Source organism: Falco peregrinus, chromosome 3, assembly GCF_023634155.1.
Source record: "Falco peregrinus isolate bFalPer1 chromosome 3, bFalPer1.pri, whole genome shotgun sequence".
Classification (NCBI taxonomy): domain Eukaryota; kingdom Metazoa; phylum Chordata; class Aves; order Falconiformes; family Falconidae; genus Falco; species Falco peregrinus.
In genome coordinates this window covers 104,004,395-104,032,057 of record NC_073723.1, presented here as the reverse complement: position 1 = coordinate 104,032,057, position 27,663 = coordinate 104,004,395, and the positions used below count along the sequence as shown (strand labels likewise).

Here is a 27,663-nt window from a genome sequence, read left to right as displayed (position 1 = left end):
TGACTCAGATGTCTTCCAGGGCAAAACAAAATGCTTCATTGACCTTCATAGACACATGCTGCCACGTTGCCTGCTCCTAACCTCAGCTGCAATTAAATTTCCAGATGTACCTCTCACCCCTCACCTCTTGTGCAGTTATTCCTTCCGCTTCATACTTCCTGCTTTCCTTTCTCTGTGTTCCTCTGGTTTCCCTTCTCTTCTATTATATTTGCTGTTATCTTCCTGTATTTTTCCTTCCTCCCTTCTCCAGATGACTCCTGCCTGTAGCTCAGGTCGTCACAAGCCACTGACAGGTTGCATATGCATCCTCCGTGGTGAAGCATCACCCAGCAGCGTGCATGGTAATGAATGCCAGCTGTCATATTCCATGCATGTCTCAGCTGCTGTTGCGCATCTGTCCTCTGTTGATGCTTTACTACCTGGCTGCTTTGTTTCCTGCCTCATTATCTACTGCCTCCACTTTGTGTGTCTTTCCCCTCTCTGAGACCTTCCCAGCCAGGGGCTGTCGCCCTTACCATGCCAGTTCCTCCCTTCGCGCGCTGCGTGCACCACTGCTGTGAGCTTCTGTCCCTTCCCGTCCCCTGCAACTGAACCCCAATGAAATGGGTACGTCTTAAGATATTAAGAAGCTAATTCAGTAGTCATTCATAGGATGCATTATTCAACTCCTGCATGAATGCTGCCTGCACGCATTGATATGTTCAGAGAAATGTATCTGTTTTTGCAAATATTTGGCCTAAACTCAAGTTAGTGTCATTAGGGTGTTTATGGACAAGAGGTTTACATCTTTAGTATTAACAGAAGTCTAACTACTTTCAAGCAGAACATTTTCAAAGAAAATTCTATGAGACCAAAATAATGGGGAAATGTCATAGAAAATTCTTTTGATGTAATTCAAATGCTTCAAAAGCAATTGTTTTGTCCTTGTAAACAAATCCTTGTAAAAGTGTCCTATTTCCTACCACAGACATTTCATTGTATCTTGTTAAATTAACCATTGTCCTGTATTTTTTATAGATAGTATTTTGTCCAAGTGTACCTGGGTTCTGATCTTGCATATACCTATGCGACTTTACAATTGGATTGATGGGGCTTCACTCAGCAGTAGAATTAGTATGCACTAGATTTGTATTGGCCATGTGTTTGCTGCTTTTCTATAAACTTGATACCAGTTACTCTACAGGAAAAATAATACTAGGAGAAAAAAAGCTTTTAGTCTTACAGATACATTTTTCTCCATAATGAGCTTATATAACCCATCTTTAAAATTAGTACAGCCCTAAAATTTCAGCAGCAGACTCCGTAATCACAGCTGTCTAGGTTCCCAAAATGCCATTAGGGAAACTACAATTTTTTTGCCTTCTGAATTTTTTTCTAGTGCCCTAACTGAATTCATAAATAGCACCACTTCATGATAGCACTCACTTTAAAGCTGGTGGGAGCTCTTTCTAGCCAACAATCAAACCTCTGTAGGAAAAGCCTATGAGTGTTCCGTGTAGATAAGATGAACATATATAGAATAGTTATTTGGGATTAATTTGACTGGTGAATTTTAGAGTGGCAAGTGTAGTGAAACGTATGCAGCACGACTCGTTCCTTGTCAGATGTGTGTCCTCAGGAAGCATCCTCCTGGGTAGGAACTGAATATATTCAGGTGGGCCAAGGTAAAAAAGGTTTCAGCAGAAGGCTGGAACAGGCTAACACCAGCGGTAGGATTTGGTGCACTCAGAGCAGCAGTGTGCAGCAGCCTGTTACAAATACATCGTATTGTTCTCTGTTGACTGTCGCTTCTGTATATTAAAGGTAGCTTTCTTCTAAGTGTCCAGTTTCTCATAGTTTGAAAGCTGTTAGGGGAAGAGGCAGAATTCTAGCCCAGAATTTACCTGCTGTGAGCATATTCAGAAATTTTGGAAAAAATGAAGGCATTCTTACTTTTTCGATAAGTAGATGGCTGAGAGACAGAAAATCTGAGGAGGACTTTTCAGGCAGCTGTTACTATTTGTTCTAGTGGAACATTATCATTTTCAAGGCATTTGTCACCAGCGCTGTGGCCCAGCTGGCAGCCTGTGCAGCGCAGGTGCAGCCTGTCCGGCGTGCCCACTGCAGCCAGCACACAGGCTGCACCGCCACGTTGCGGGGTGCGGGCGCGTTGGGTGTGTTGGGTGCTGCGCTGGCTGCCCTCCCACCGCTCCTCCCGCACTGCTAGCCGAGGGCTGTGATCCCACAGGCTTGCAGCAGCTGCTGGCTCTGCAGCCTGTTTAACCTGCATACGATATAGTGTCTAATCAAAAAAATTATTTCCTTTTAGGGTAAAAAAGGACTTCAGGTGTTGCCGGGACCGAAAGGAAGAGCAGGCCTGAAAGGTGAAAAGGTATATGTCCTGTTAATAGCTGACAATCAGTCAGATACCATTTATGCTTGGACACGTGTTGATTTGGTATGCTCCGAGAGAAAAAATGATAATAGTATGGAATCATAGGAAAAATGTAAACATCCTGCTGTTTAGCCATGAAGCTGCATGAAGGGCAGCCGTAACAGATTCATAAGGATCTTTCAAGAATATGAATAAACTTCAGTGGTAGAAACAGTTGGGCTTTCACAGGCGAGCTAGGGAAGATATATCTAACACTTAGTAAAGAAAAGTCAGTTGTTATACACAATTTACTCCACTGGCTAGGTGATTTAACAGAGGCAGTATAGTGGTATCACTCTGATGAAATGAACGTAATTGAAATAAGAGCTAAACCATCTGATGTAACAACTTGTATAATTTCTGAGATGAAGTGAGCTAGAATGGATAAACCTAGCATTGAAGCAGTAACTTTCAGCTAGTAACTCCAAGTGCCAAATTAACAGTTGACAAGATCCCCCCAAGATGTATTTTCTCCGTGCTATATAGTTTGATGTCTCAGTCTCCCCTCGTAAGCCAGAAGCCCCAGTCCTTCAGTTGCTTTTGTGACTTTTATCTGGGCTCGCTCCATATGTCCCCATCTTTCTTGTGCTGGAAACCTAAACATGGGAACAGTAGTTCAGATGAGTGGAGCAGAAGGACAACCTCCCTCAACCTGCTGGCAGCCTGGCAGCTGGTGCATGGTATCACCCATGTGTTTAATGGCTCAGGTACTGAAAGACGTGCCTGTGAACCGCAGTGCCATTAATCTCCCTTGAAAAATACTACGGCAGTTCTGGACACATTTCAACAGTAGCATACTCTTAAGTAATGTGGCATAACTCGTTGTGCTATTAGAGTGCAAGATAGACCAAGCTAAGGTTTCCAAAGCTAGAAAGAGTATCAGGCGCTGACTTATAGCAGTCATATGCCTAAAACTATCCCTACTCTAACGGGTCCCTCAAAATGACTACTGAGTTTGTAAGTGAATGTCACCACTATGACTTATGTGGCATTCAGTACTATAAGCTATCAGGTAAATACTACAACACTCTTCCTGATGGCATTATGAGATGATTTTTCCTTCATTTCTGATTAACCTCCATCATATTTTCATATCATGCCAAAATGGGTAACCAAGTCAGTCACTTTCCAACAGAGACGGATTTTCTACAGCACTTTCCAACCAGCTTGGTGCTTCCAAGATAAATCACACAAACTCCACTGAGAATAGTAGTATCCAGTTTCTGGGTTTTACTAATAGTAACAATTCTATATGTAATATTAATAATTAATTATACGTATATCTTGGTATAACTCAAAGGCAAGGTATAGTTCAAGGAAAAATATTCTGCAAGGGATGACTTCACTTCTTGACTGATGAACAATAATTGTTAGGAATTAATGTCATGGCAGTTGCCCATTTTGGACAACACTATCCAGAGAACAGCACTTCACTGTATTGTGGGAGGGCAAGCTGGTTTTGCCCCAGAGCTACATGGACACAAGAGTCTGCCAACTCACTATTCCTTTGCATGAGTTGGCTGCACATGGAGGTGAAACATGGACTGTTCTGCTCTTGGAGAGCCATCACTGGGACAGCGATATGCAGGAATATCACTTGGTAATGTGTGATACGGCAGTCTCTGAGAAGAAAGGTACCTTCTTGCACAGCCCCACTGGTGGCAGTGATTCATGCTTGCTTTTGAGCTGGCACTGGTCTCAGGCACTTTGTCAACTATAGCCCCTCTAGCAAAGGCTCACTTTCCCCTATAGTATTTGTCAATCACACAGTGAAAAAACTGAAAAAATGGCCTAAGCATCATTTGACAATTGGCTTCCCAAGTGTCCTGCAAGTCTGCTTTGGTCATTCTTGTGACCAGCGTTATTTCTAGGATGCTTGGTACTGACATAAATAATTCATGTTAGTAAACCATAAAATCAGTCAGTCTGCTTTTAATGAAAACAAAGCAAATGGAAAAGATTTCAAGATTATGGGTGTTTACATTTCTTCTGTTTATGAGCAAAGTGCAAATAAGCAAAAGAAGCTTTCTGCTGCAGCTGCAGCTGTTGTTAGGTTGCCATTTGATCGCCAGCCACGTCTGCTACATCTGTACCACCAAATGAAACCGGCCCAGCAACCAACTGACTTGCTGACAGGTCAGGCTTGCAAGCACGCTCCCAGACAATGTTTTGGCCCGTGTCAAATAGACCTCTCAGATGGTGGCTCAGCATCATTCAGGGCTGGCATCGACTGATAACTCTTCCCAGTACGCTGCAAGATGGGACTGTGCAGAGGCTGACCCTGTTCATTTGACGTGCTAGCCCAGCAGGCTTTTTACTTTCAAATACTCATCATGCTGATGGTTGCAGTATTATTCTCATGCTATTTCAAGAAAATTGCACAAGACCCCTATACTAAAAAAAATTAGCTTTGAACATGTAAGTCTAAAAGGCCCGGAGCCAAGAACCTAAGAACTGTGAACACAGCCAGCCTGTTCTGCCTGACCTCAGAGCCAGGGAATGGTCCTCAGCTTATTTTATTGATTAGGCACCAGAAGACGATCATTTTGGCAGCAGGAGGAGCAGCTTAGCCATAGTGAGCAGAGGCTATATCTGGAAGCAAAAGACTCCTGTAGTCTATTCCTGATTACTTACACGGCTACTTTAGTGAAGGCTCAAGCTTTGTTTTCCATTTTAAAAATAATATTTTCAAGGGACACTTCAAAGAAGCATTGTGAAGATAAGTTAGAGAGCAGCTGCTAAAAATCCTGACAATATGTTCAGAAGCACTAAAGAATGCTGACAGCTTCATATGCACAACTTTTTCTTGGCGAGACTTTAACCAGACCCAATTCCTGCAGCAGAAAGCAGGGCAAACAAGAAGGCATTGCTCTGATCCTCTTTTACACACGTGAATAATTTTTAAAGTATTAGTGGTACAGAAAATTATTTCATTAACCCAATCAGCGTGATTTCCTAGGACCTGTTATGTTGGTAGAGTGAGCAAAACTTACAGGTTTGATCTGTGCACACACACAAAAAATCCGAACCAGTTATGCTCTGTAAAGGCAGACAGCACTTTTTCAGCATAGTATTTAAACTTGAGGAACAGTAGCAAGATCCACCTGTTATGGTTCATTTCATTGAAAATGGAAAGCTGGGAATGCATGGGGTGCTGCATGTCAGTGGCGGGTGGGGAGGTGGCCGTCACTTGTTCACTGTGGTCCTTGCAGCACAGAGATACAGCCATGAGATGCTCTTCGGGAATGGATGCAGTTAGGCTTCCTAGAAATGACTGTGACCCAAACGTGAGAGCTGGGGTTACTTCCTTGCAGTACACTCACAGTGGAAGAAACTGCATGAAAACAAGCACAAACCACTGACAGGAGCTAATGTAATAATCACTGGAAAAAAACCCAAAGGGTATGTTAAGATGAATGAAAAGTATCTGTAAATGAGCATGCTGGCAGACAGTGAAAATAGCCCCAGATTAAACAAACACATTCTCTGTGAATATGACTGAAGTATCACTATAGGAACCATCTGACAAAGCCACAGGGAACAAAGAAACGAATGCATACATTTATCTAATGAATTCTCAAGCATAAAGAGCAAGTGACCAAGAGGCAGGTATAATTCAGTGTTTCCTGCTGTGTGACTGAATATATGAATTTAGAGGAGATAATGACAACGCTGATAAGCCCAGAAAACGATCCGGCAGGCGGGAGGGTGCAGCACAGACCAGCAGAGGCTGGCGACGGGGCAGCGGTGTCCCTGTGACTTGTCCCCTGCAAGCAGGCGGGTGCAAGCGCCCTGGCCCCTGGCCGCCGGCGCAGGTGGGAAGGAGCTCGCAGCCGGCGGCCCTGCGGTGCCCGAGCGGGTGGGCAGCGGGCTGCGCCCACGGGAGCGCTGGGCAGGGGAGGCTGAGCTCCTCTCTCCCGATGGTGAGGGAAGCGCTGGGATATGAGCAGTGACACTGCTTTTGCTTCCCCTCTAAACGTACATCTGTCCTGAAACCAGGATCACCACGTAGGAAGAATGTTCAAAACGCACACTGAGGCACTGACCAAGCCGTGGGCTGCGGCTACGGCGTGCCAAAGGCAAGGCATGTGAGACAGCCAGGGAGAGAGAGGGGGACACGGTATTTTCTCCTGGCATTCCCTCTGTCAGATGTATCGGGTAAAATGTAAGTGGGCTCAATCATTTTTAGAGGTATACAAGACTTCAAAAAAAAAAAAAAAGAAATTAAATGAGTGCCAATCATTTGATGAAAACAACATGCGTACTAAGCAATCACAGTGTTTTGGTCTGCTGGTTATGTATGATCCTATTGGCCACATTTTAGGGGATGCAGAGGCACATCCTTCTCCCAAAACAGTTCAAAACACAAAGACCAAATCCCATGTAGTGAATTCTCCAGAAAAAGGGACATAATAGTTGAAAATTAAAAGATTCATGATAAAGACTTCCAGTGTAGATTTAAAAAGTTGAGGCAGAACCTCTGCTGTTGACTTTAGTGAAAAATGCTGGAATCGAGCAGAAAATTTAATAAAAATCGTAAACTGCTTAAGCAGAAGCACTTAAAACTAACCTCAGCAAAATGTCAGAGATGATGTAATAAAGCCAAAGAAGAAGAGATGGTAGTAATTATGAGAGAAAATGACACATTTCTGAAGAGGCCCTTTCATTGTGTTGGCAGTAGATAAAGGTCAGTACAGAGAAAAATAATCATGACATGGTATTGGGAAAAGCATTACAGATTGCAGCAATAAAACGAAGAAGTTCACTTGTTGAGTACCATGGTGTGAACCCACTTTCTACATATTTATTTAGGGGGGGAGTGGGGCATATAATGTACCCTAAAAATGCAAGTTCCACTGTAAAACGTTATTCTGATAAGAAATATACACTAACACTGTTAATGCTGCTTGTACATTTGCAAATTCATTGCAGAAGTCGGAAAGGAAAAAGTCCTTTCTTCCTTTGCCAACGCAAAGATCATGTTTCTTGGGAGCTTGTCTCAGGAACGAACAAAGCTCAGCTCTGCTCCTAGCATCTAAGCAGGCATGTTGGTGGTGGCTTGTGATGAGAAATCCACATGGATTGTAGCTAGTGCTGAAAAACTCTGCTCTGCATTGCTATGATTAAATGCTTGCTGATTTATACTTGTCCCTGTTTTAGGGTGATCCTGGTGAGGGGTTGCCAGGACCCCCTGGACTCCCAGGACCCGCAGGACCACCCGCTCCTTCTGGAGGATTAGTGAGTGAGGTTTTCTGTCACTGAGCTGGGCTTGCCATCGAGGAGCTCAGAACTGAACAGGAGGTTTTCTCTGGGAAAGTAGCCTGACTGCCACAGACATAACCATGTTCTCTAAAACACACATGCAGAAATGCAAATAAATGTCTGGCTAAAGGGTGTGAGTACTGTAATCTACACAAACATCCAGTATTCACCTTTTAAAAAGCCAGTCGATGTGTGTGCTCTCCCCTGCAAAAGCAATAATATGTAGGAGAAAAAGAGACAAAATTTCCTCAAAAAGGCATTATAAACCTGAATTATTCATTTCTTCCTGCTACTGAACACAGAAATGGTTTGGCAGTCACTTACGTTTGCTGTCATTAAGTACTACAACGTAGAGCAGCGTGGTGACAGTGTTCGTATCTTGAACGCTGAGTGTTCAGGGAGTGGTAAAGAGTATGTTTCAGATTCATCTCTCTCCTGTACTGGGACCTTTCCCAGCGTTGCCATGAGGGTGCATGTGTATGCAGCTGAAGGATGACTCTGGCCTGAATTTTCAATTTGTGGTGTGGGAGTGACTTTACATGCAGACACGGCGCGCCACTGACACCAGTGCAAGTGCTGTGGTGGACTTTTAAACAAAACTACCTGTCACCCTGAGTATTTTGAGTATGTAACAAGGTAGTTTGCAACATATTCCAGTGGCCGAAATGGGTTATATGCTCCCCTGATCTCGGGTCTGCTAAATCATACCAGTCTGTTTCTGTGGCATAAACCCAGAGCGCAGAAAGGGCTGTGCTCTTCGGCCACGCCGGTGCCGACCAGCAAGGCAGCTCCGGACCGCTGGGGCAAGCTGCTCCACTCCCACAGCTTTTCTCACCCAGGGGCTGCTTCTCTAAACACATTGTAGAAAATGCTTTAGTATCTTAATTTCCCTTTCTAAAATGACTCTTTGGATTCCAGTTGTAGGGATCTCAGAATCTGGCTTTTGAACTAAGGGGCACATTCTAGGAAGTAATGGCTACTTGTTAGGTATGCATTTTAGGATATTCTTCATGTTGACGGGTATCTTTCCAAAGTTAAAATTTGTCTGAGATATTGCTTCATTTTCGGTTCACTGAAACAGTCACATAGCGTGTGTCCTGCAGGACTGTTATCACTGTACTCATAGAGCATCTGCAGGTAAATACAGAGCTGACTGTCTACAAAATAAGATGGTGTTGAACATCAGAAACATGACTGAAATGTTTTTTGTTGTATTATAATTTATTTTACCAGTGACAGTCTGCTGCAAGGATATTGACTATAAGTGTGTTTGCAGTAATTGGCAAGTTATGTTTTCATTTGTCATCTTTAGAAGCAATACTTTAAAACATGATTCCTCTAATTTCAGAATAGACTGGAACCTGAAGAATCGGGTTCTGGAGACATTGACAGAGAGACTGAGACTTTAAGAGTAAGTATATTTTGATGTTTATCTCTCATTAGCATAAGAAAGAGCTTTACTTTACTCATCCAGATTGTAGAAGGTGCATTTCACAATGCAACCTGTGTACATGCTTAATTCACAGCATCCAGAAATGCTTTGTAGAGTTTCATGTCAAGATCTGAAAAGGCCTAAGTGTATGTGATCAGGGAATAAGTGTGACAAAGAAAGAGGACAGCAAAGAAATAATGGCAAGAGGACTTTTTAAAATGAGAAAAATGCTGTTAACCTGATTCCGAGGAGACAGCAAAGAGGAGAGAGATGGGAATGATGCTGTTCTATGCTTCTTTAATTTGGAGTACATGTTCTGAAAAATAAGTATATCTGTATGAAATACTTTACACTGCAGCTCCCACTGTTGGGCCATTTTGGTGGTCATTTGAACTTCTGTGTATCCTTGCCTTTGTGACACCGTCACGTCAAGGCTGGCTGGCAGGGAGAGGTGCTTTGGATTAGTGGAGGTTAAAAGATTTTGATGCACGTGCTCCTGAGTGAGGTTCTCTGGGCTGTGTGACATGAGACCAGACTTTCGTTGTTGGAAGGAACATTCATGCCAGGTAAACCTGAGCCTTGGGCTGTTAACACATCCTTGGCCACCGGTTAAACTGGGACAGTCAAAGCAGTCGCTGCCTTAGATGTTGACCTCATCCTTTTCCTGGAGGTGTCTCTCAGCTTCAGAAGACCTTAAGTGGCTAGACAATCTAGAAAACTAGTTCATTTTGTAGACATAATGATTAGGAAGGTCAGCATCAGTTTCAGTTCATGCCAGAGGCTGTGGTAGCCGTGCTGTGGGATGCAGCTGATTCCTGAGCTTTCGGCTGTGCTGGGGCTCAGCGGGCTCGGTAAACAGCGCTTCAAGTGGCACAGTAAGCACTGGTTTCACTTTTTTGCTTACTCTGCCACACTTAGCATTAGGTATCAACGGCCTCAAGTGAGCTTTGTTTTAAGGACTGAATCAGTGTGTTGCTCTCATGCTTTCCCTTCACAGAATTGACATATTTTGAGAGACAGTACTCAGACGAGCACAGCTCTGCATTAAACATGGGACACCTGGCTTGGTTTTCTTACTCCGCTTCTGAGTTGCTGAGTGGCAGATGAAACATTTGGCATGGTTTTTTTTCTACCTCTTCATTGCTGGACTCTTCTTTTCAGGGGAGAGGCTATCTTTCCTATACATGCTGACAGAACGGTGTGCCTTTTGGGGGGAAAAATAGTATCTATGAAGTAGAACCTGCTGCCAGATCTGAAATTATTTTCTATGTTTTGTTTTGTTCTTGAGCCGCTTCTTCACCCACTATCTCTAGACAGTCAGCCAGATCTACTTTTACCATGTTCCTGTTGAAAATCCAAGTAGCAATCTATAAAATATGTATTACAGTTGCAAATAATATGGTTTTCCATCCACAGTTAGAGACAAATGCTAGGGAAATGAGAAGTCAAGTGGCTGAAGATGAAGGGACATAAATGAGAAGGCTTTTACTGATCCATCTAGATGGAGTGAGAGATAATCTTTTATGCAGTCTTTGGGATGGAGCATTTCCACCCTGAAATTAGAAACTGTTTTCATCCATCAATAATACTGCAACTTTCTGAGGAATGAACTCCCTGGCCGGCTGCCTCCTGTGCACTCCAGAATGCTACAACATTCCGAGGCCATTGTTTTTCAACACGTCTAATGATATTTTTCATTCTCTCAGACTGATTTCTGCCTCAAGACTTCTTTTCTGTTTCTTTGTTTTTTCCTCTGAAGTGCTGAATACCTTGTTACAAGGCTCTTCAGAAGGGAATTGCCATGTGTTGAACATTAATTATCTCGCCTACTTTAGGAGACTAGCCTCTTTAGATGCCCTATGCAGTTAATGAGACTCTTGGAAAGGCTCCCTGCAGAAGGCTCTGTTGACTTTACTGAAAATCCAAGATGACCATCTTCCTAACAGAATCCCGTAGATGATCCTAAGTCAGAATTAAAGAGTTCTTGCCTTGCAGTGCCATGTGCCAAAATCTCAAGCTGCTCATATTTGCTTGCTAATGCAATCGGTAACAAGGATGGACTTGGCCATGACAGAACATTTGCAAACTTATTATTTCTCCTAAAGTAACATTCTTCGTTCATTTTGTTCAATTTAAATAGATCTACTTATGCCCATGCAGGATAGATCTTTGGAGCAGAGGTCATTTTTACAGCACCAAGAACAGTCAGGTCTTGACCATGAGTACAGATTCTCAGTGCTCCAGCGATAGCATGGAGACACCCTTTGAAATGAATAGAGAAAAAACTAACTGCTTCCCTCTGTTCAGTGGTCCCTTGATTTCATCTTGGTTGAGCTTCCTAACATTAGGTCAATCATTGGAGTATCTCTAAGGTCCGTACTGGGTTACAGAGTGCTGATGGAATTGTTTTGGTTTTGAGCTTCCTGCTTGCTGTCGCGGGCCGTGAGGTGGCACAGTTCAGAGAGCAGGGATGGAGGAGCTCAGACTGACTGTGTGTAAGGAGTGTATCTGTGAAAGTGTAATTGGTCCTTAATGAAGCAGAAGGGGCATGGTAACCCAAGCTGAGAGTTTTCTGAACCTGAACAGTCTGTGTGAGTTTTTTTGGTTCCACGCATATGCAGGTGAAGCTGGCTTGGGCCATTTCTAACAATACTGCTGATTTAACCAGGGTCTTCCGGGGCCACCGGGCCCCCCAGGACTGCCTGGTCTTCCCGGAAAGCCAGCACCTGATGCAGGTGTAGGATCTCCTGGCTCCCCAGGGGAGGATGGAGCTCCTGGTGAACCAGGTCCTGAAGTGAGTACCCGTTCGTGCACAAACATTAATGTTGCTTCTGTCCTATGACACTAAGTTCTAAGGCTTACAGTTTGTATAATTCATAGCAACACTGCAGAATATTTTTAATTGAAGACCTTGGATTTTATGCACATTTTTTACAAAAAAAAAATCTCCACCCAAATAAATGTCTAGTTAACCATAGCACATTACTCCACAGCAGGATGTACATTTGGCAGACAGATACTGGTGAATCTGGACCAGAATAAATAAAAAGTAATGATGCTTTTACTGACACTGAATAAAGCCAAGGATTATTTTTCTTGTAGTGCTTTCAGGAAAATGAAGTATGCTAAATCACTTTGCTGTGCTCTAACCCCAGCCGGCAACTCAGCCCCATGCATCTGCTTGCTCACTCCCCCCCCCCCCAGTGGGATGGGGGAGAGGATCGGGAGGGTAAAAGCAGGAAAACTCATGGGTTGAGATAAAGACGGTGTAATAGGTAGAGTAAAAGCCGCACACACAAGCGAAGCAGCAGGAGACACCCATTCCCCACTCCCCATTCCCCATTCCCCACTCCCAGTCCCACTCCCCCGGGTGGGCAGGAGGGGCTCAGCCATGCCAGGACAGCCGGGCTCCAGCCTGAGGGGGGCCTGGGGAGGCAAACGCCATCACTCCGTATGTCCCCCCTTCCTCCTCCTTCCCCAGCTGTACATGCTGAGCATGAGGGTGCATGGCCTGGGACACCCCTCGGTCAGGGGGGGCAGCTGTCCCGGCCGTGCCCCCTCCCAACAGCTGCTCACTGAAACGCCCTTGACGTGGTGTAAACACTACCGAGCAACAACCAAAACATTACTGTGCTGTCAACATTGTTCTCGCACCAAACCCAAACCACAGCACTGCAACAGCTACAAGAAGAAAATTAACTCTACCCCAGCTGAAACAGGGACATCTATGGTAATTTTTTAAAAGTAGCTCATAAATGCATGAACATCTTGAAGTGGATAAGAAATCTCCAGGTGTTGCTTGCTAGCGACATCAGAGAGACTGTTTAAAAGCTGTAAAGGAAACAAGCAATTTTAGAGCAATGAAACTTAAAATTACTAAGCAGGATAGGAGAAATAGTCACTAAAATTTAAAACAATTATTGTCATTAGTCCAACATCTTTTCTAATCCTCCTCTGTCTATGTAATCATGGCAAAATACAAGATGAAAATATTTGAAAAATTCTGAAAATATTGTTGATCTTTTAATATTAAAAAGAATCAGTTAGTTATTCCGTCACACACAATGTATCCAAAGGGCAAAAACAGTGGGGGGAAAGTAAGGAGAGCAGGGAAAATGAGGCCTTTGAGACCATTCTGCAAAGACCAGAAAAAAAAATGTTTTCTATCTCCTTCTGCAACCATTTATATCCTTCCCCAAAACAGAAGAATAAAAAATAGGTAAAAGATTCTCAGAGGCCAGAATGCACACCTGTAAACTTAGTTAAAAGCTTTCAGAACCTGATTTTAAAAACAGAGGCCATGCAAATATGTGTGCAACTGTTCCCTTTCTTGCATGACTAGTTACTGTGGGCTGGCCTTTAGTACCTGTATTGACTGGTTGACCCTACAAAGCCAGTTTTTCCCAGCCTGGCTGCTCGCTCAAATGTGTGCTAAATCATGGATATAATGCAGGAAATTGGGTGGAGATGTAAATATACATTTTTCCTGTCAAAACTGAAGCACACAGAAAACCTGGGACACTTTCTGACTTAGTCAAAACGAACGGTTTCTCAGCTAGCTTTCACCTGGCATCGAGGTTACCAAAAGGGGGATGGCTGAAGTACACATGGATTTCAACCCCATCCCATCTGGAGCAGTGCCATCAAAATCTGCTTGGATAGCACCGTTATTTTGCATGCTAACATTATATTTACATTATGTTGGTTTATATTATTTTTTATTATTTTGTGGTTGTGTGACATAGTTTTCTATTAAAATATATCTAAATACTGTTTTGATACACAGCCAAACTGTCAGAAGACAAGAAATACAAATGTTAGAACTTAATGGTGTTAGGTGCTACACATTAGTCTTTCATAATGCTGGATCATCGGTTGGTCCAAAATAGTTAGATGCATATGCTAGGAGTTGAGCTCTCAACTGGTACCTGCTTTAGATTTACTGTCATCTACAGGGTCCTCAGGGTCCTCCTGGTCTTGATGGAGTGGTTGGCCCACCAGGACAGAAGGGAGAAAAGGTAAGTTAAATGTCTGTCTTGCTCCTACTTCAGTGGAAAATCTTTGTCATTTCTAAGGCTGTAAAAATCATAAATTGTTGTCCCTGCAACACAGTGTTGGCTGGCTTCAGTATTTGTTTAACTGAACCCAGCTGCTAATGGCATGTTAGAGCAGATCTCAAAAGGCATGTTCAGAAACCCAGAGTTCCCTGTTGGGTAGACTCATTTCGTGCAGCATTCAACATGCAAAATGCAGTATGAGCTACTCTGTTGTGATTCACCACTAAAAAGGCAGTCATGGCTGGACTCATACAGATGAGTCTTCAAGCTCCATGACTTTGGGCTCCACCTGTTACGGTGGTCACTCAGGACAGGAGAGGTGGTGTGTTGTGTGGAGCCCCAAAGCCGGCTCAGGTCGGGTCACTGCTGCACTGCTTCTTGTAAGGCTTGTCCTCCACTGGTTCAGGTGGTTTCTGCTATAGTAGCTCTTATAACGTGCAACTCAGATAATGGTTTACAACAATTTACAAATATTTCCATGACATTCTCCACCCCTTGACCCTTTGGGTCAGTTTATAGGGTTTAACATTGCAATGAACTCCTCCCCTTGCTCCTGGCCTGGCTAGCAAAAAGGGGTTCCTGCTACAGTAATTACTACAACATGCAACTCAAATCCCAATTTACAATTTAAAGGTATTTTCATTACAGTCTTCACCCCTGGTCCCTGTGGACGAGACCATAGGGTTTAATGTTGCAATAAACTCCTTCCCTTGCCCCTGCTTCAGCTTGGTCTTAGCTACAGACTGCAGTCCCTTAGTGGTGCACCTGCTCCAAGTGAAGCCTGATCTGTGCACCACAGTCTCTCCAGGGGTATACCTGCTGCAGCGTGGACTCGTCCACAGGTCACAGTCCCTTTGACTCGCGTTCACACTGGAGTTCAAGCCTGTCCAGCACAGCAGCGCAGGAACAGCAGCAATGCCCTGGCCACCTGCCAGCCCCAGCGCATTGCCACTGCTGCTATCAGGATGTTCCCGGGCACAGCGCAGTAAGGTGATAAGCAGTACAGCAGTAGGGCAAGCAGTGAAATCAAAAAGAGATAACAGCTATAAATTTGTTCTTGTATCTGCTGTGATCAGTGGTATGTGTTTTACTCAAAGGAGTCTAAGAATAGAAATAAGTCTAGGTGAAGTAAACTGAATCTAATCCACATATTATAAGAAGAGAAGGATGTGGAAAGGGAAGCAACTGGAATAAAGATTAAATTTTCAAAAAGGGCATAATCCTCAAAAAAAAAAAAAGGACACTTCACTGAGCCTGTTTTCTGCATTGTGTATATTTGATAAAAACCCCGTAACTAGAAACAAAGCACTACATATCTGCACCTGCTCAATACAATCCTCAGCACTTTGGGAAAATAGGATTTTTCCATTTCTGCTACTCTTTTTTTCTGAAAACCTTGATTAATCTATATTGCAACACCTTATTTTTAATCATCATTCCCAAATAATCCAGAGAAGATTATGGGGAAAATCTGCAGGATGCACTGAAAGTAAACTCAGTTTGTTCCTTGAAGTGAATTTTGATGTGGTTTTTTGCCATTACTTTTGGAAGAAAACATTGTTAGCATTTTACTCCTGGTTCTTACTCATTTTTTTCAGATCTTACTCAAGTAATATTTCTGTTGAATGAGTAAGGACAGGAGCCTGCCAATATAGCGATTAATTTCATTAGATTCAGTGCAATTTGGAAAAGAAGTATTTGCATGCTGTGACTTTCTGTCTATTCTGTGAACTAGAAGTGGAAAAAACAGTATCTAAGTGAAGTGTATAAAAGCAAATCAAATAGCTTGACTGCTCCAGAGGAGCCTTAAAATCATACTCATCATGCCCCTGGTTTGGGACGGTGCCCTCGACAACTTGTGTGGGATCAGTTTCTGCTTCTGTTATGTCCCATGAGGGTTTTGACATGTACGTTCAAAAGCAAGAGGATGTGACCTGCAATGCTTAATTCTGTGTGCTCCAGACCTTTAAAATCTGCAGCAATAATTGAGACACAAGTTTGCATACTGTCTGCATACTAGACGAGAGCTATTGGTTTGTTACCATAACGCCTGAATTACAGATTGTTTTCTTTTTGACTAAGAGGTCTAATGTTTCATGTAAAGGATATTATGACATCAAATTAAACAACACAGAAATCTAATACCATAACTGTGCTTTTGTTGCTTATCTCGTGTTCTTACTGTAAGTAATTAAGATTGGTTTTCTTTTACAGGGTGATCGAGGTCTTCCTGGTTCTGTTGGTCCAAAGGTAAAAAAAAAAGAAGTGTTTCTATGGGATAACAGTGTCACTGTAATACAGCACATCACTTAAAAGGGCTGAGAAGCCCTAAACATTATTACTGCCAAACCTAATGAAGTCAGCAAGCCTGGCTTCTCAGCTGGCTGACATACTTCTCTAAGAAGTGTAGCCAGGAGTCTGAGGAAGGTGATTCTTCCCCCCGCCTGGCTCTCATGAGACCCACCTGGAGTACTGTGTTCAGTTCTGGGGCCCCCAGCACGAGGCACAGACCTGCCTGGCCGGGTCCAGAGGGCCATAAAGATGGTCGAGGGGTGTGCTGCATCCCTGGAAGGGCTCAGGGCCAGGCTGGACAGGGCTCGGAGCCTGGTGGAAGGTGTCCCCATGGCAGGAGGACAGAACTAGATGGTCTTTAAGGTCTCTTCCAACCCAACCCATTCCATGATTCTATGATTATACTTACTTGCATCTACTTAGGCATGTTCAGTATACCAATAGACTGACCTTTTATTTTAGGGTGATACTGGAGTCCCTGGATCAATAGGCCTCAAAGGAGAAGCTGGAGCTGTTGGGTCTCCTGGCAAACCTGGACCTCCAGGACCTCCTGGATCCCCTGGGCCTCCTGGACCTCCTGGGCCTCCAGGACTAAGCTACAATATGGGATTTGAGGTATTTTGCTATTATGGGGTTTGTTGTAGCTATGGATCTGCTTCCTTCAGGGGAGGGGCAGCATTATCACCTGTATATTTTACAGCTATTTAAGGCTGAATTGATGACAGATAAAGTCATTTGCTCTAGACTGAAATTTGCCTAGGAGTAGCCTACAATGCCTTTTACATTTGACCATATAATTGGCCATGCTTAGACCATGGAAGTAATAGAGTTCTTTGGGCAATTTTCATGTAACTATTTGGTAGCAACAGGTGCTATTTTTGATGCTTATATAATTGCTAATATAAATACTCAAATACTGTATGACCAGGGAAAACTTCCTTAGCACTTTCTTTTCATTTAAATAATTTAGCGCAATGATCTAAATATACATACAGACCTGCCAGTATTCTTTAAAACTGAACTGCAGGTCCCCCTTAAGGTATGACTTACGCTGTCATTCTTGAAGCCACAAATTTAGTTAAGGCAAGTCACATATGTAATGTGTAAATACAGAGACAGATGTTGGACATCTGACCTCACGGTCCGTTCTACTCACAATAAAAAGGTTCTATTATAAAAAAAAAAAAAAAGGGTAGATGCTACTCTTTCTACTCCTGAAATTAATATCCTGAGCACTTTAAAATACAAGATCTGGCCAACTCAAGCTGAGTTTTATGTGTCATTTGAGAACTCATTTAGATTATTTCTTTGGAGCAGAAAGTGGCTTCGCATACAGAAAGGCAAGGGGAGCACACTCAAGATCAAGAGCTAGAGCTACTCCAATTAACATCTTTGGGAAGAGAGGCTGACAAATTGCCTACGTCAGTATTCACATATGAGTCTTCCCTTTTTTTCTTTTTCCAGGCATTTTTCATTTCTAATTTAGCTGTTTGGCTCAGGAAAGTCTTTCCAGAGTTCTCCTTTTTGTATATCATGGGATATAATACAATTTTGCATAGAAACCGAGGGCAGTTTCATCAGAGCATTAAGCAATGTTTGACCAAAGCTACTGGCCATCTGCAGAACAGCTGCAGTGAAGTGGTGGTGTTTAAAAGATACCAGTTTACTCACACATTTCTTCTCGCATCTAGACTACCGCTTTTGTATTTCCTCTAGAAATACCCCTTTTGTATTTCCACTCCAGAGACACTTTAAGTACTCCAGATGCAGAGGTGACCACTAATACTTGTTTAGAGACATATTCTGATTTCTGATGCCTGACTAATGTTGTACTATATACACTACTGGTTAATAATTTCACTGCTGTCAGTGGATGTCAGTGGACAAAAAACTCTCTCCAGCAAGTTCTTAGTTGCCAGCATGGCAATTGTTAGTGAGGAACAGCACAAAGCCTAAGCGTACAAATACTCCCTTCTCTTAACTTAGGTGTGCTATAAAGGCTGGTACAGAGTCTCACCTGAATAAATATGCACTCGTCTCAGGATGAGATAAGAACTACCAGCAAGCCACATCTTCGTCCTTAGGCCTGGTCTGAGTTTTAGCCCAGGATGATGGCTTCTCTGACTTACAGCCATCTTCTGTGACCCTTGAGGAGCCAGTGTTAAGAGAGACTCCACTCTTCCCCATTCACACCATTTGAGTGGAAGCCAGCTTTGCCTCTCTTTGACACCAAAGAGCTTCCCTGCAGGTAGGTGCTTAGGACCAGACTCTGCCACCTCTGATACCTAAGTCTCAGAGGAGCCAAGTTAGCAGATGATCAGGAGAGATGAAAACTGGAAGTCCCCACTTTTATAGACACAGACACAGAAGGATCCCAGCTCTGACTGCGCAACACTATCTTGACTGGCTTCATCTTGAACTTCATCTAGTCCAAACAGAACTGGCATGGCTGTCATTTCCCTGAGAGGGGAATACTACTGTTAACAGACTTGCTAGTTTAGCTGATCTTTTGCATGCCCACCCCTGCCATCTGCTAAGGCAGCGCTGTGGTCTGCTGGTTCAATGGGGCAGCACTACCTTTTGCTTGGCAGTCTGTTTGTTGCTGTAAGGCTGCTTCTGTAAAGCATTCCTGTTAGCACTTGTTAGCATCTGTGATCAGCTATGTGCAAAAACCAAATGGCATGGGGTTTGCTGGCACTTATGCTTGCCAAAAGAACAGTTTGAGCTGCAGAAGGTACCTGGTAAACCCATTAAAAACATGCAGATGTCAAAAGCGATGGTGTGTTATATAAAGCAGGCATCAAGTGCTCTTCTAAAGGGAAAAATAAATTGGCACAGTGGAGGCAAGGGAAAGAAGGACCCAGAAACACAGCTTGTGGTTTACCCTAAGTAACGAGTGTTTGGTTAAACAGGATAAACAGAATATCAGCAGATTTTCTGTTTATATTTGATATACTGGCAGCTGATAGAGGGGCACAACGAAAGCCTGAGTAACATTCAGTCTCAGGTGAAGCTGCATAAAAGGACTTGAGGCCACCTGATGACTCAGTGTCTCCCACCTTGGTCCCCTAAAGGAAAGACCTGATTCCAGCCATGTGCTCCTTCTGCTTCTCCTGTTCTTGCTCTCGTGGAGCTGGTGGAAAAGGGCAAAAGAATGAGGTCTATCTTTTTCACTGCAGTCAGATCAGTTGATGTTTTCCAGACTTTGGCGCTAGGTTGTTATTCCATAGCAGCTTAAGCTGATCTCATTGGTCTTCCTTTCCCTTATAGCATCACAAAGGTACATCAGACCTATGGTAATCTGAGCCATTTCCAGTCAGTAACTAGCAGATAGCTAAGCAGGCGAGGAGTGTGGGTCCTCTAATCAGGATAAGCTGACACAAGGGCTCGTTGCCACCAAGAGGTGTAGATTCTGCTTTGCTCCTGCTCTTCCTCCCATCTGCAGCCGTTCCTGGCACATGCCTGCCCTTCACATGCACTGACATCCAGTGTTCCATCAATCCTTCCACAAGCCAATTTAATTTATTAAAACTTTAGAGAACCATCCCACCCCCAAAAAGTAATGTATTTTCTGCCATTTTAGTGATATAAAGTGGCTCACGGGAAAGTGAGAGGATTTAACACAGGGCACAGAGGGTGAAAATGAAGCCTGTATGGCTGTGAGCAGGGAAGCAGAGCAAACAAAGGTCAAGATTTTTCCCTTTTCAGAAAAGGAAACAATTAAGCCAGCATAGCTGCATTTAAAACTGCAGCTAAAAGCAAGCAAACAGTTCCCTGCTGGCATGGTTCATCCAGACGGTTTGAAGCACAGTCTGACGAGTTCTAGATTAGGCATAAGGCAAGGGGTAGGAACATGTGGCTGTGGTGGGGGTCAGGGTAAAACAGATAATTGTGGCAGCCTGCAGTTTTATTGCTTTGGCTGCTTTGGCACTGGGAGCTCCTGGTTCTGCCATGGATTTGGAATATCGTGGTCAGAACAGTGAGAGCTGGAGAGAGATTGCTGCTTTCTGTGTAGTGTCCTTTAAAACCCCTACAAAATCTCCACAGGAAATATGAATGCTGCTCTCAAGGTCTTCCACTTCACAGACACCTTTCTGAAGTCAGCAGAAAGCCACGACAATAGTCAGTGGGCTGGAGCACATGACCTGGGGGAAAGACTCAGGGAACTGAGCTTGGTTTGGAGAAGGCTCAAGCATTTTAGCAGCCTTCTGATACCTAAAAGGAGGTTATTGAGAAGACACATGGCCAGGATCTTTACAGTGGTGCACAGAGTGATGAGCAACAACAGTCCTAAATTGAAACAGAGGAGGTCCTGAATTCATAGAAGTGAAATATTTTTCACTTTGACAACAGCCAAATGTTGGAACAGGTGCTTGCTGTGGCTGCAGAACTCTGTCTCTTGAAGGTCCCAAGACCTGAGGGGACAAAGCCCTGAGCACCCTGATTTGAATCCAGTGTTGATGCTGCTTTCAATGGCAGGTTGGACTAAGTAGCCTCTGAGATCCCTACCACATAATTAATTCTGCAATTTTGTGATAGAACATTTTTTTTTTCTGCTCAATTTCATTTCAGTACACTGTATTTTAGGAAGGGTTTCAACATTAAACTGTGATAATTGTGAAGGACCTTTCTTTTTGAATAATGATTGCTGCTCTTAAGAAACTGCCTGCAAGTTCTCCTTGCCTTAAATCAGTATACGTAACCCTTACTCATTGTCACAGTATGTCAGTAGCCAGGTGGCAGGTAAATGCTAAACAGAAAATTACTGCTACAGCATGCTTAAACATAGCACGTGCCTAAAACAGTGATGCCATCTCACTTCTGCCTGACACTGTCCAGCCTGAAGAGCTGGAGAAATGGTGTCAAACTGGCAAGACTGTAAAGGCCAGGGTTTCTGTTAGGAAGATCAACACGCCCTTATCACATTTGAGTGGAGCCTATCTCCAGAACATCAAGAATTGGTCAAAAAAAGGTTAATGAGAAAAGATAAAAATATTTCTGTTCAGTATCTTTTAATATTTTTTTACAGGACTCCAGAAAACAGAACAGTTGAGGGAATAAAGAGACAGAAAAAAAAAAAAAAAAGATAAATTCTTAAATTCTGTAGCATCTTTTCTCTTCCATTAGGACATGGAAGGATCAGGTACCATTAGCCTGTTAAGTGAATCCAGCATTCCAGGATTAAGAGGGCCAAAGGTAAGTAGATGTTCTTGGGGAGGGGAGTGCTGTTTGTTGTTGGGGTGTTTTGTTTGGTTTTTTTTTCAAAAACAAAAGCGTCCTCTCTGCTTTTGTGAAATACATAGCCCCAGTCAGCTATAGATTTGGAGTCACTGCACTGGATTCAGGTTTTCTAGAATGACATTACAATACCTGTGTTCTCCAAAGAATTTGCATTATATTTCTCTGATACCTTGTTAGCTGATGATTTTTACATTCTCTTCCAGTATATTTTTGAGAGATTAAAGGATGAAATAGGTGGTTTCGTATTTCTTGTTCTACCCTAACAGATGCCCTTCTTCTATATGAAGATGAATTATATATACTAATGAAACTGAAATGTTATAGTCTGATAGTCAAATGTGCATAATCTGAAATACCATTTTTAAATTAAAAAAATGTTCCCAATAGTGTGGGAGCAATGTCCCAGAAGAAGGGATATTTTTTCCTCCGTCACCGTGTCTTGGGAGATTTTTGCTTGTATGGGCCACTTTAAAACACCAAATATGGTATATAGGAATACAATGCGTCAGGACTTACCAGATCATTTAGATTTGTCTTCATTCTAAGCAATTACATCAAAACTGCAGCCTATAATGCCTTCCCCAAAGCAGGCAATTGCCCAGTGTTCCTCCCAGAGCCGTCGGCATTGTTCTAGTTTGGGCTTCAGAAGTCTGGCCCTCTGTTCACTCCAAAAGAAACAGACTTTCAAAGCCTAGCATTAACAGAATAAGCTTTGGTGCTCAAGTTTGAGAAAGTGCTGCTGCTGCTGACTGTGGCCAGACTGAATGCTAGGCCGCAGTGCAGCATTGCTGCAAATGAGGCAGACCAGGCACTGGAGCACATCAGAAAGGGTGTTGCCAACAGGTACAGGGTGGTTATTATAACCCTTTACTCAGGGCTCGTGAGGCTGCATTGACATACAGAATCCTTTTTGGTTTTTGTACCCCACTTCAAGAAGGATGTGGAGAAGCCAGAGACAGCCCAGCAGAAAGCTGTGCAGCTGGCATGGCCCTTGCGTGCGTGACCACTGAGGAGAGGCTTGAAGGAGCTCAGGTGGCTCGGTCTGGCCGAAAGGAGACAAGGGCATGATCTGATAGCTGCTTGCAAGTCTTTGAGGGGCAGCTGCAAATATGATGAAGCAAAACTGTTCCTTGCAGTGCCAGACAGTGCAACAAGGGACAGGGGTCACAATTTGCAGCTTGAGATGTTCAGGCAAAACCTTAGGAGACCTGTTCACTAGGAGGTTAGTGCAGAACCAGGGTGATGTGCCCAGGGAGGCTGTGGAATCTCTGTTCTCAGAAGTTTTCAAGACTTTGCTGGACAGAGACATGACTGACCTGACTGGGAGCTGGTGATGGTTCTGCTTCAAGGGGGTGACTGGGTTAGGTGGCCTCCAGAGGCCCTGCCCAACCCTGTTTCTGTGTTTCCATGAATCATCAGGAACAAACTGAACACGGGAGACAGGAGCAAGTTTGAGAAGCTCTTTACCATGCTGGCTTAAAGTTGTGAGTCACTGAAGTTACAGCTGACTCAGTTTAATAGCTTGGAGGCCTTTGCCCGCTCTTACATCTTTTCCTAGATACTAAAAAAGTGGCACAAAAAATACAGTTACAAAAATAAGAATAGAATTTGTTAGATGAAGCAAGCTAGTGTCCAAAATGAGATGTCCAAAACCAGTGCCAAAATTGCCCATTCTGAGCAGTGTAAAGGGCCGCCTTACTCTCAGTTTTGGTTTTATAACAGGCATTGTTTCCAAGTCACTCATCTATGAACACTGCAAAAATGTCTTTCTGCAGCTGAACAAAATCCTGGAATTTTGTTTTCCTATTACTGCTTAGTCACTCCACAAAGCTTGACTCAGAACATGAGGCACATAAAAACTGCCCTGTAATCATGAAAATGATTCTACATTCTTATTTGTACTGCATGAAAAGTATTATGAGCCACTTACACCCTATGACAGCTCCAGAGGTTCTTGATTGTGAGCATCTTCTTCTAAGAGGGCTGTAACTCAAAGCAGCTGCTAGGACATAAATTACATTTATCTGCACTAAATTTGTATCTCTTGAATTTTTTATTACTTTCCTATGAGAAAGTAGTAGCTATGTTTTGAATGAAAAGTATCAGTTTTATTTTGCCTGTAGGCTCAGCAATCATTTCCAAGATTTCGATTCTCTTTCTTCCACAGATCAGTGTAAAGTTTTGTTGGTGTTTGGTTTATTAGTATCTTGTTTTCATATTCTCAATGAAGACAACTCAGTCATTTTGTTGAAAACTTTTTTTTTCATTCAGCTTTTTAAAATGATCAATAACAAAGTGGTGTTCATTTTACCATCAAAAGAGTCACAATGGTACTTTATGACTGAGGCAGGAGAGGAATTTGCATGCCCAAATGTTTGTTTCAAGCTACTTTTAAACTTGAACTGGCAAGACAATGCTGTGTTGCCTCCAAACTAGTAACATATCTTCATTTTAGCCAAGGAGGCAAATTACAAAAATTGTAAGCAATTGAAAGCAATCCCTTGCAACAAATGCAGTTGAACAACTTTATTTCTAATATTTTCTAAAATTATGTATAGCAAGCAGTGACAATATTATATATTTGTAGGAAAAAAAAATCTTTAGATTGTTGCACGATAATGTGGAGCAAGGCAGTATTTGTTAGAAAAAAAAAATGCTTGCATTTTATTACTCTCTCTTGATACTACTGGTCTCCAGCATTGGTTTTGTAACAATTGTGGTTATGAATTAGGTTTTTTTCTGAGAAACATATTATGAAATGCTACATGGATTTACCAGTAAATTCAGTGTAATTTTGTAGGGTTCTGCAGGAAGACATGGACAGCATGGGCCATTAGGACCAAAGGTACTCTATGTAACAAGGAACACTTGAAAACTAACCTATTTTGCTTTGGCATATGTTTTTTATTTCTATATTCCCAGCATTTGCCTTAACAAAACAGCTTTTGTTTAACATTTGCATACCAACTAAGGATAGGACAAATTTTGTTCCCATTTACCCTGGGTATCCACCCAGAATGTTTATTAATAGAGTTATTTCACATCCACACTGTAACATTTATTAAATTCCAGCTGGGCCATTACATTCCAGGGCACTTGGTGTAGCATGGCATTTTTGTTTAATTTTTTTAGGACATTTGGTAGTTTGTTATTCATTTATACATGACTCTGGTTTCCAAGAGATTACATGTATGCTGTTGAAAGAGAAACCTGCAGGAAGAGGCCTTCAGGCATGATCCCAGAAAGTGATAAGAAAACATTCTGGGAGGTGCTGGGGGGAAGAAGGGGGATGTCATGACTGCTTTGCCTTGGTTTTGGTTTGAGCTCAGTGGTGACTGAATTTTACCTCTTTGGTGCCACTGTTGGTTAAGTAACCCATGAGGAAGAAGCGGAGAGATGAAAAACCATAGGAAGAAAGGTCAGATTCGCAGAATGGGGCCTTAGGCAGGAGGAGGCTCTTTCTATTCCTGCGTAAAACTCAGGTACCAGTCAGGTTAATAGTACAGCATGACAACACTTTTCAAGCTCCCTAAATGTGGAGTTGCAGAAATGTGAAGTCTTCATTGCCCTGGGAACTGACAGCAACGTTGAGAGAACAGGAAATGGAAACCAATAGGCGGGGGCCCCCATCCTCTTTTCCTAAAATTTACACTCAAACAGACACAGCACTGGTCACTGACCAGCACATTCCAGCATGCATCTGTGTCAGAGAACAGCAGCAATCCAAGATCTGCCCAGTCCCTTACGTCTAGTCTGTAGAGCTCAGCTTATAGGGCTGAAAAAAGGCCCTTCATTGGGTACTGCTGCTGTTAACGATGGAGGACAACATTCCTTGGCAGTGAAAAAATCACGTGGTTGCACAGCATGTGTTAGTGAACTATACTGCAAAGGACTGGCTAGAATAGATGTGCTCTCACATCATGCTGCTCTATGGACAGGAGTAGGTGCTGAGTTTCCATGCCAAAAATACATATTTTTTTTGTTAAAAAATTATTCTCTGCCCTTAATTAGAAATTTTGTTTCTAAAATATTGTGAAAACAAGTCTCACAAAGATTTCTGAAATGGAGGTAGCATGATTCCTAGCATTTAAGAACTGGACTGGGACTGAAAAGATAGTCACAGACCTTGGCCAAGAGGCTTCACTGCCGCCTACACTAAGAGTTTAGTTGTTTAATCTTAAATCATTCATCCCAAAGATCACGAAGGCAGAGAAAGGAACATACTATTGCCTGACATCTTACAAAATCAGGTACACTAGAGCAAAATTAATATAAAGTGGTTATAATACACTATCATTCTCATGGGAATGAATTTTACACCCACTTTTCATGGTTATAAATGACTCCACTAGGCAACAGTGGCAAAATACAACCACCGCCCACTTCCAAAACCCAAGAGCTAATGCATCATGAGTTTAAGGTATAGTTATGTTTCATGCATCCTTCATCCTACAAATATCCTAGCTAGTAGATCTGTGAAAAGAAGGCCTGCTGTAACTGAGGTTTTCTCTCTTTCCTAGCAAGTAAGTACAGATCCAAATTCTGCTCTCACTTTTATTATCATGAAAAACTGTTTCCGGTAAAAACCAGTCTACAGTATTCATGCATTCATGAGTATAAGCACTCCTAAAAGACAATAAGCATAAACAACATTTAAGGCAATGGCCTGTTTATATTCTCCATCTCAAATGAAATAAACTAAATTGCATGTTCTCAGTCTATAATGAAATCAAGGAATCATGTCTGCTCAGAGCCAGAGTAGTGCAGAATTAGTCCCAAAGATGGAACAGTGCAGTACTCAGTACATTGCTCATGGTATGGCTCTGTGGCTGAGTGGATGGGGAGAGCAGTGGTCTGTGGGAGGCTGAGTTAACTGTGTTGAAGGAAGATGGTGGGTCATTTGTGGAGGCACAAGATTGTTCTGGCATTGGTAGATCTGGGGAATGTTACCATGTGCTGGTTTCAGACACCAAAATGAAGGTTCGGGTACGTGGCTTGGTAGATGCTTGGCAGAAACTATGTGTGGTGACCAGAAACTCTAAGGTGTGGGTAGGAAGTGGGAGGTTAAGCCCACAGAACCAATTCACAAATGCATGCTAAGCATCACTTTACCAAAAATATGCCCTGTTTTTGCTAATCATTTTACTCCATTCAGTCCCCTTTTTTGTAAGGAAAGTAACATACTTGTTTTAAATCCTTGTAATGACTGTTCAGTTTGATATTTGAGCCCTGCTGTGTCTCTGTTTCAGGGGGAAAGAGGCAACATTGGTCCACCAGGTTCAAAGGTGGGGAATTCATTTAACTTGATCTAAAACTTCAGTTGTTTCTTTCTCTTAATGCACTCAGTCAATAATGAATATTTCTTGCTCTGTCAGCATATTAAAGCCCAGGGAGGCTTATCTGGAAAAATCAGAACCCTTTCTCAGTGGAATTGCGTTTGTCAGGAGCCAGTGTAACTTCTGTTTAAAATATGGTTTAAATTGTATTTTAAATCCCCAGGTGCATGACGCCATGGTGCTTTGTGCGACCGTCTACCTTTTCGCCAGGACAAAAAGAGTATCAGCAAAGCTTATATAAAAAACTAAGTCCCACATGCCCCCCAGCTCCTTCCTCTCCCGGTGAGGCTCGCACTGCCCCCCGGAGCCCTCCCCACGGCACGGGTCTGCGGTGTGCGGTCTGCGCCCAGTCCCGGCTGCGCCCCGCGGAGAGCTCGGGGGCCGTGCGGGACCCCAGCCCGGTGCCCAGCACAGAGACTACTGCTGTCGCCTGTTTCTGTGCTAGAACCTGCTCACCACCGGCAGCCAGGCTCCTCCAGACCGCTCGGGAGGTGCAAGATTATAGAAGCGGTGGCTGGAAGGACCTCCAGAGGTCACCTAGCCCAGCACCGCCCCCCAAGCGGCGTTACCGCCAGGCCCAGACCGCATCAGCAATGCGTTCGTCTGTCGGAGCTTTAAATGCCTCCAGGG

At 43.0% G+C, this 27,663-nt stretch overlaps 1 protein-coding gene across 5 annotated transcripts in view; it reads left to right on the top strand.

The window, feature by feature from the left end:
* The window catches only part of LOC101922691 (collagen alpha-1(XV) chain), a 129,538-nt gene that overhangs the window by 47,415 nt on the left and 54,460 nt on the right, over positions 1-27,663 (top strand). For all 5 annotated transcript variants that reach the window (XM_055800014.1, XM_055800010.1, XM_055800013.1 and 2 more), the window contains exons 9-18: positions 2,309-2,371; positions 7,574-7,651; positions 9,024-9,086; positions 11,776-11,901; positions 14,063-14,125; positions 16,379-16,414; positions 16,919-17,071; positions 21,584-21,652; positions 24,498-24,542; positions 26,947-26,982. In XM_055800014.1, coding sequence (XP_055655989.1) covers positions 2,309-2,371; positions 7,574-7,651; positions 9,024-9,086; positions 11,776-11,901; positions 14,063-14,125; positions 16,379-16,414; positions 16,919-17,071; positions 21,584-21,652; positions 24,498-24,542; positions 26,947-26,982 — 732 coding nt within the window. The remainder of the gene's footprint in view (positions 1-2,308; positions 2,372-7,573; positions 7,652-9,023; positions 9,087-11,775; positions 11,902-14,062; positions 14,126-16,378; positions 16,415-16,918; positions 17,072-21,583; positions 21,653-24,497; positions 24,543-26,946; positions 26,983-27,663) is intronic.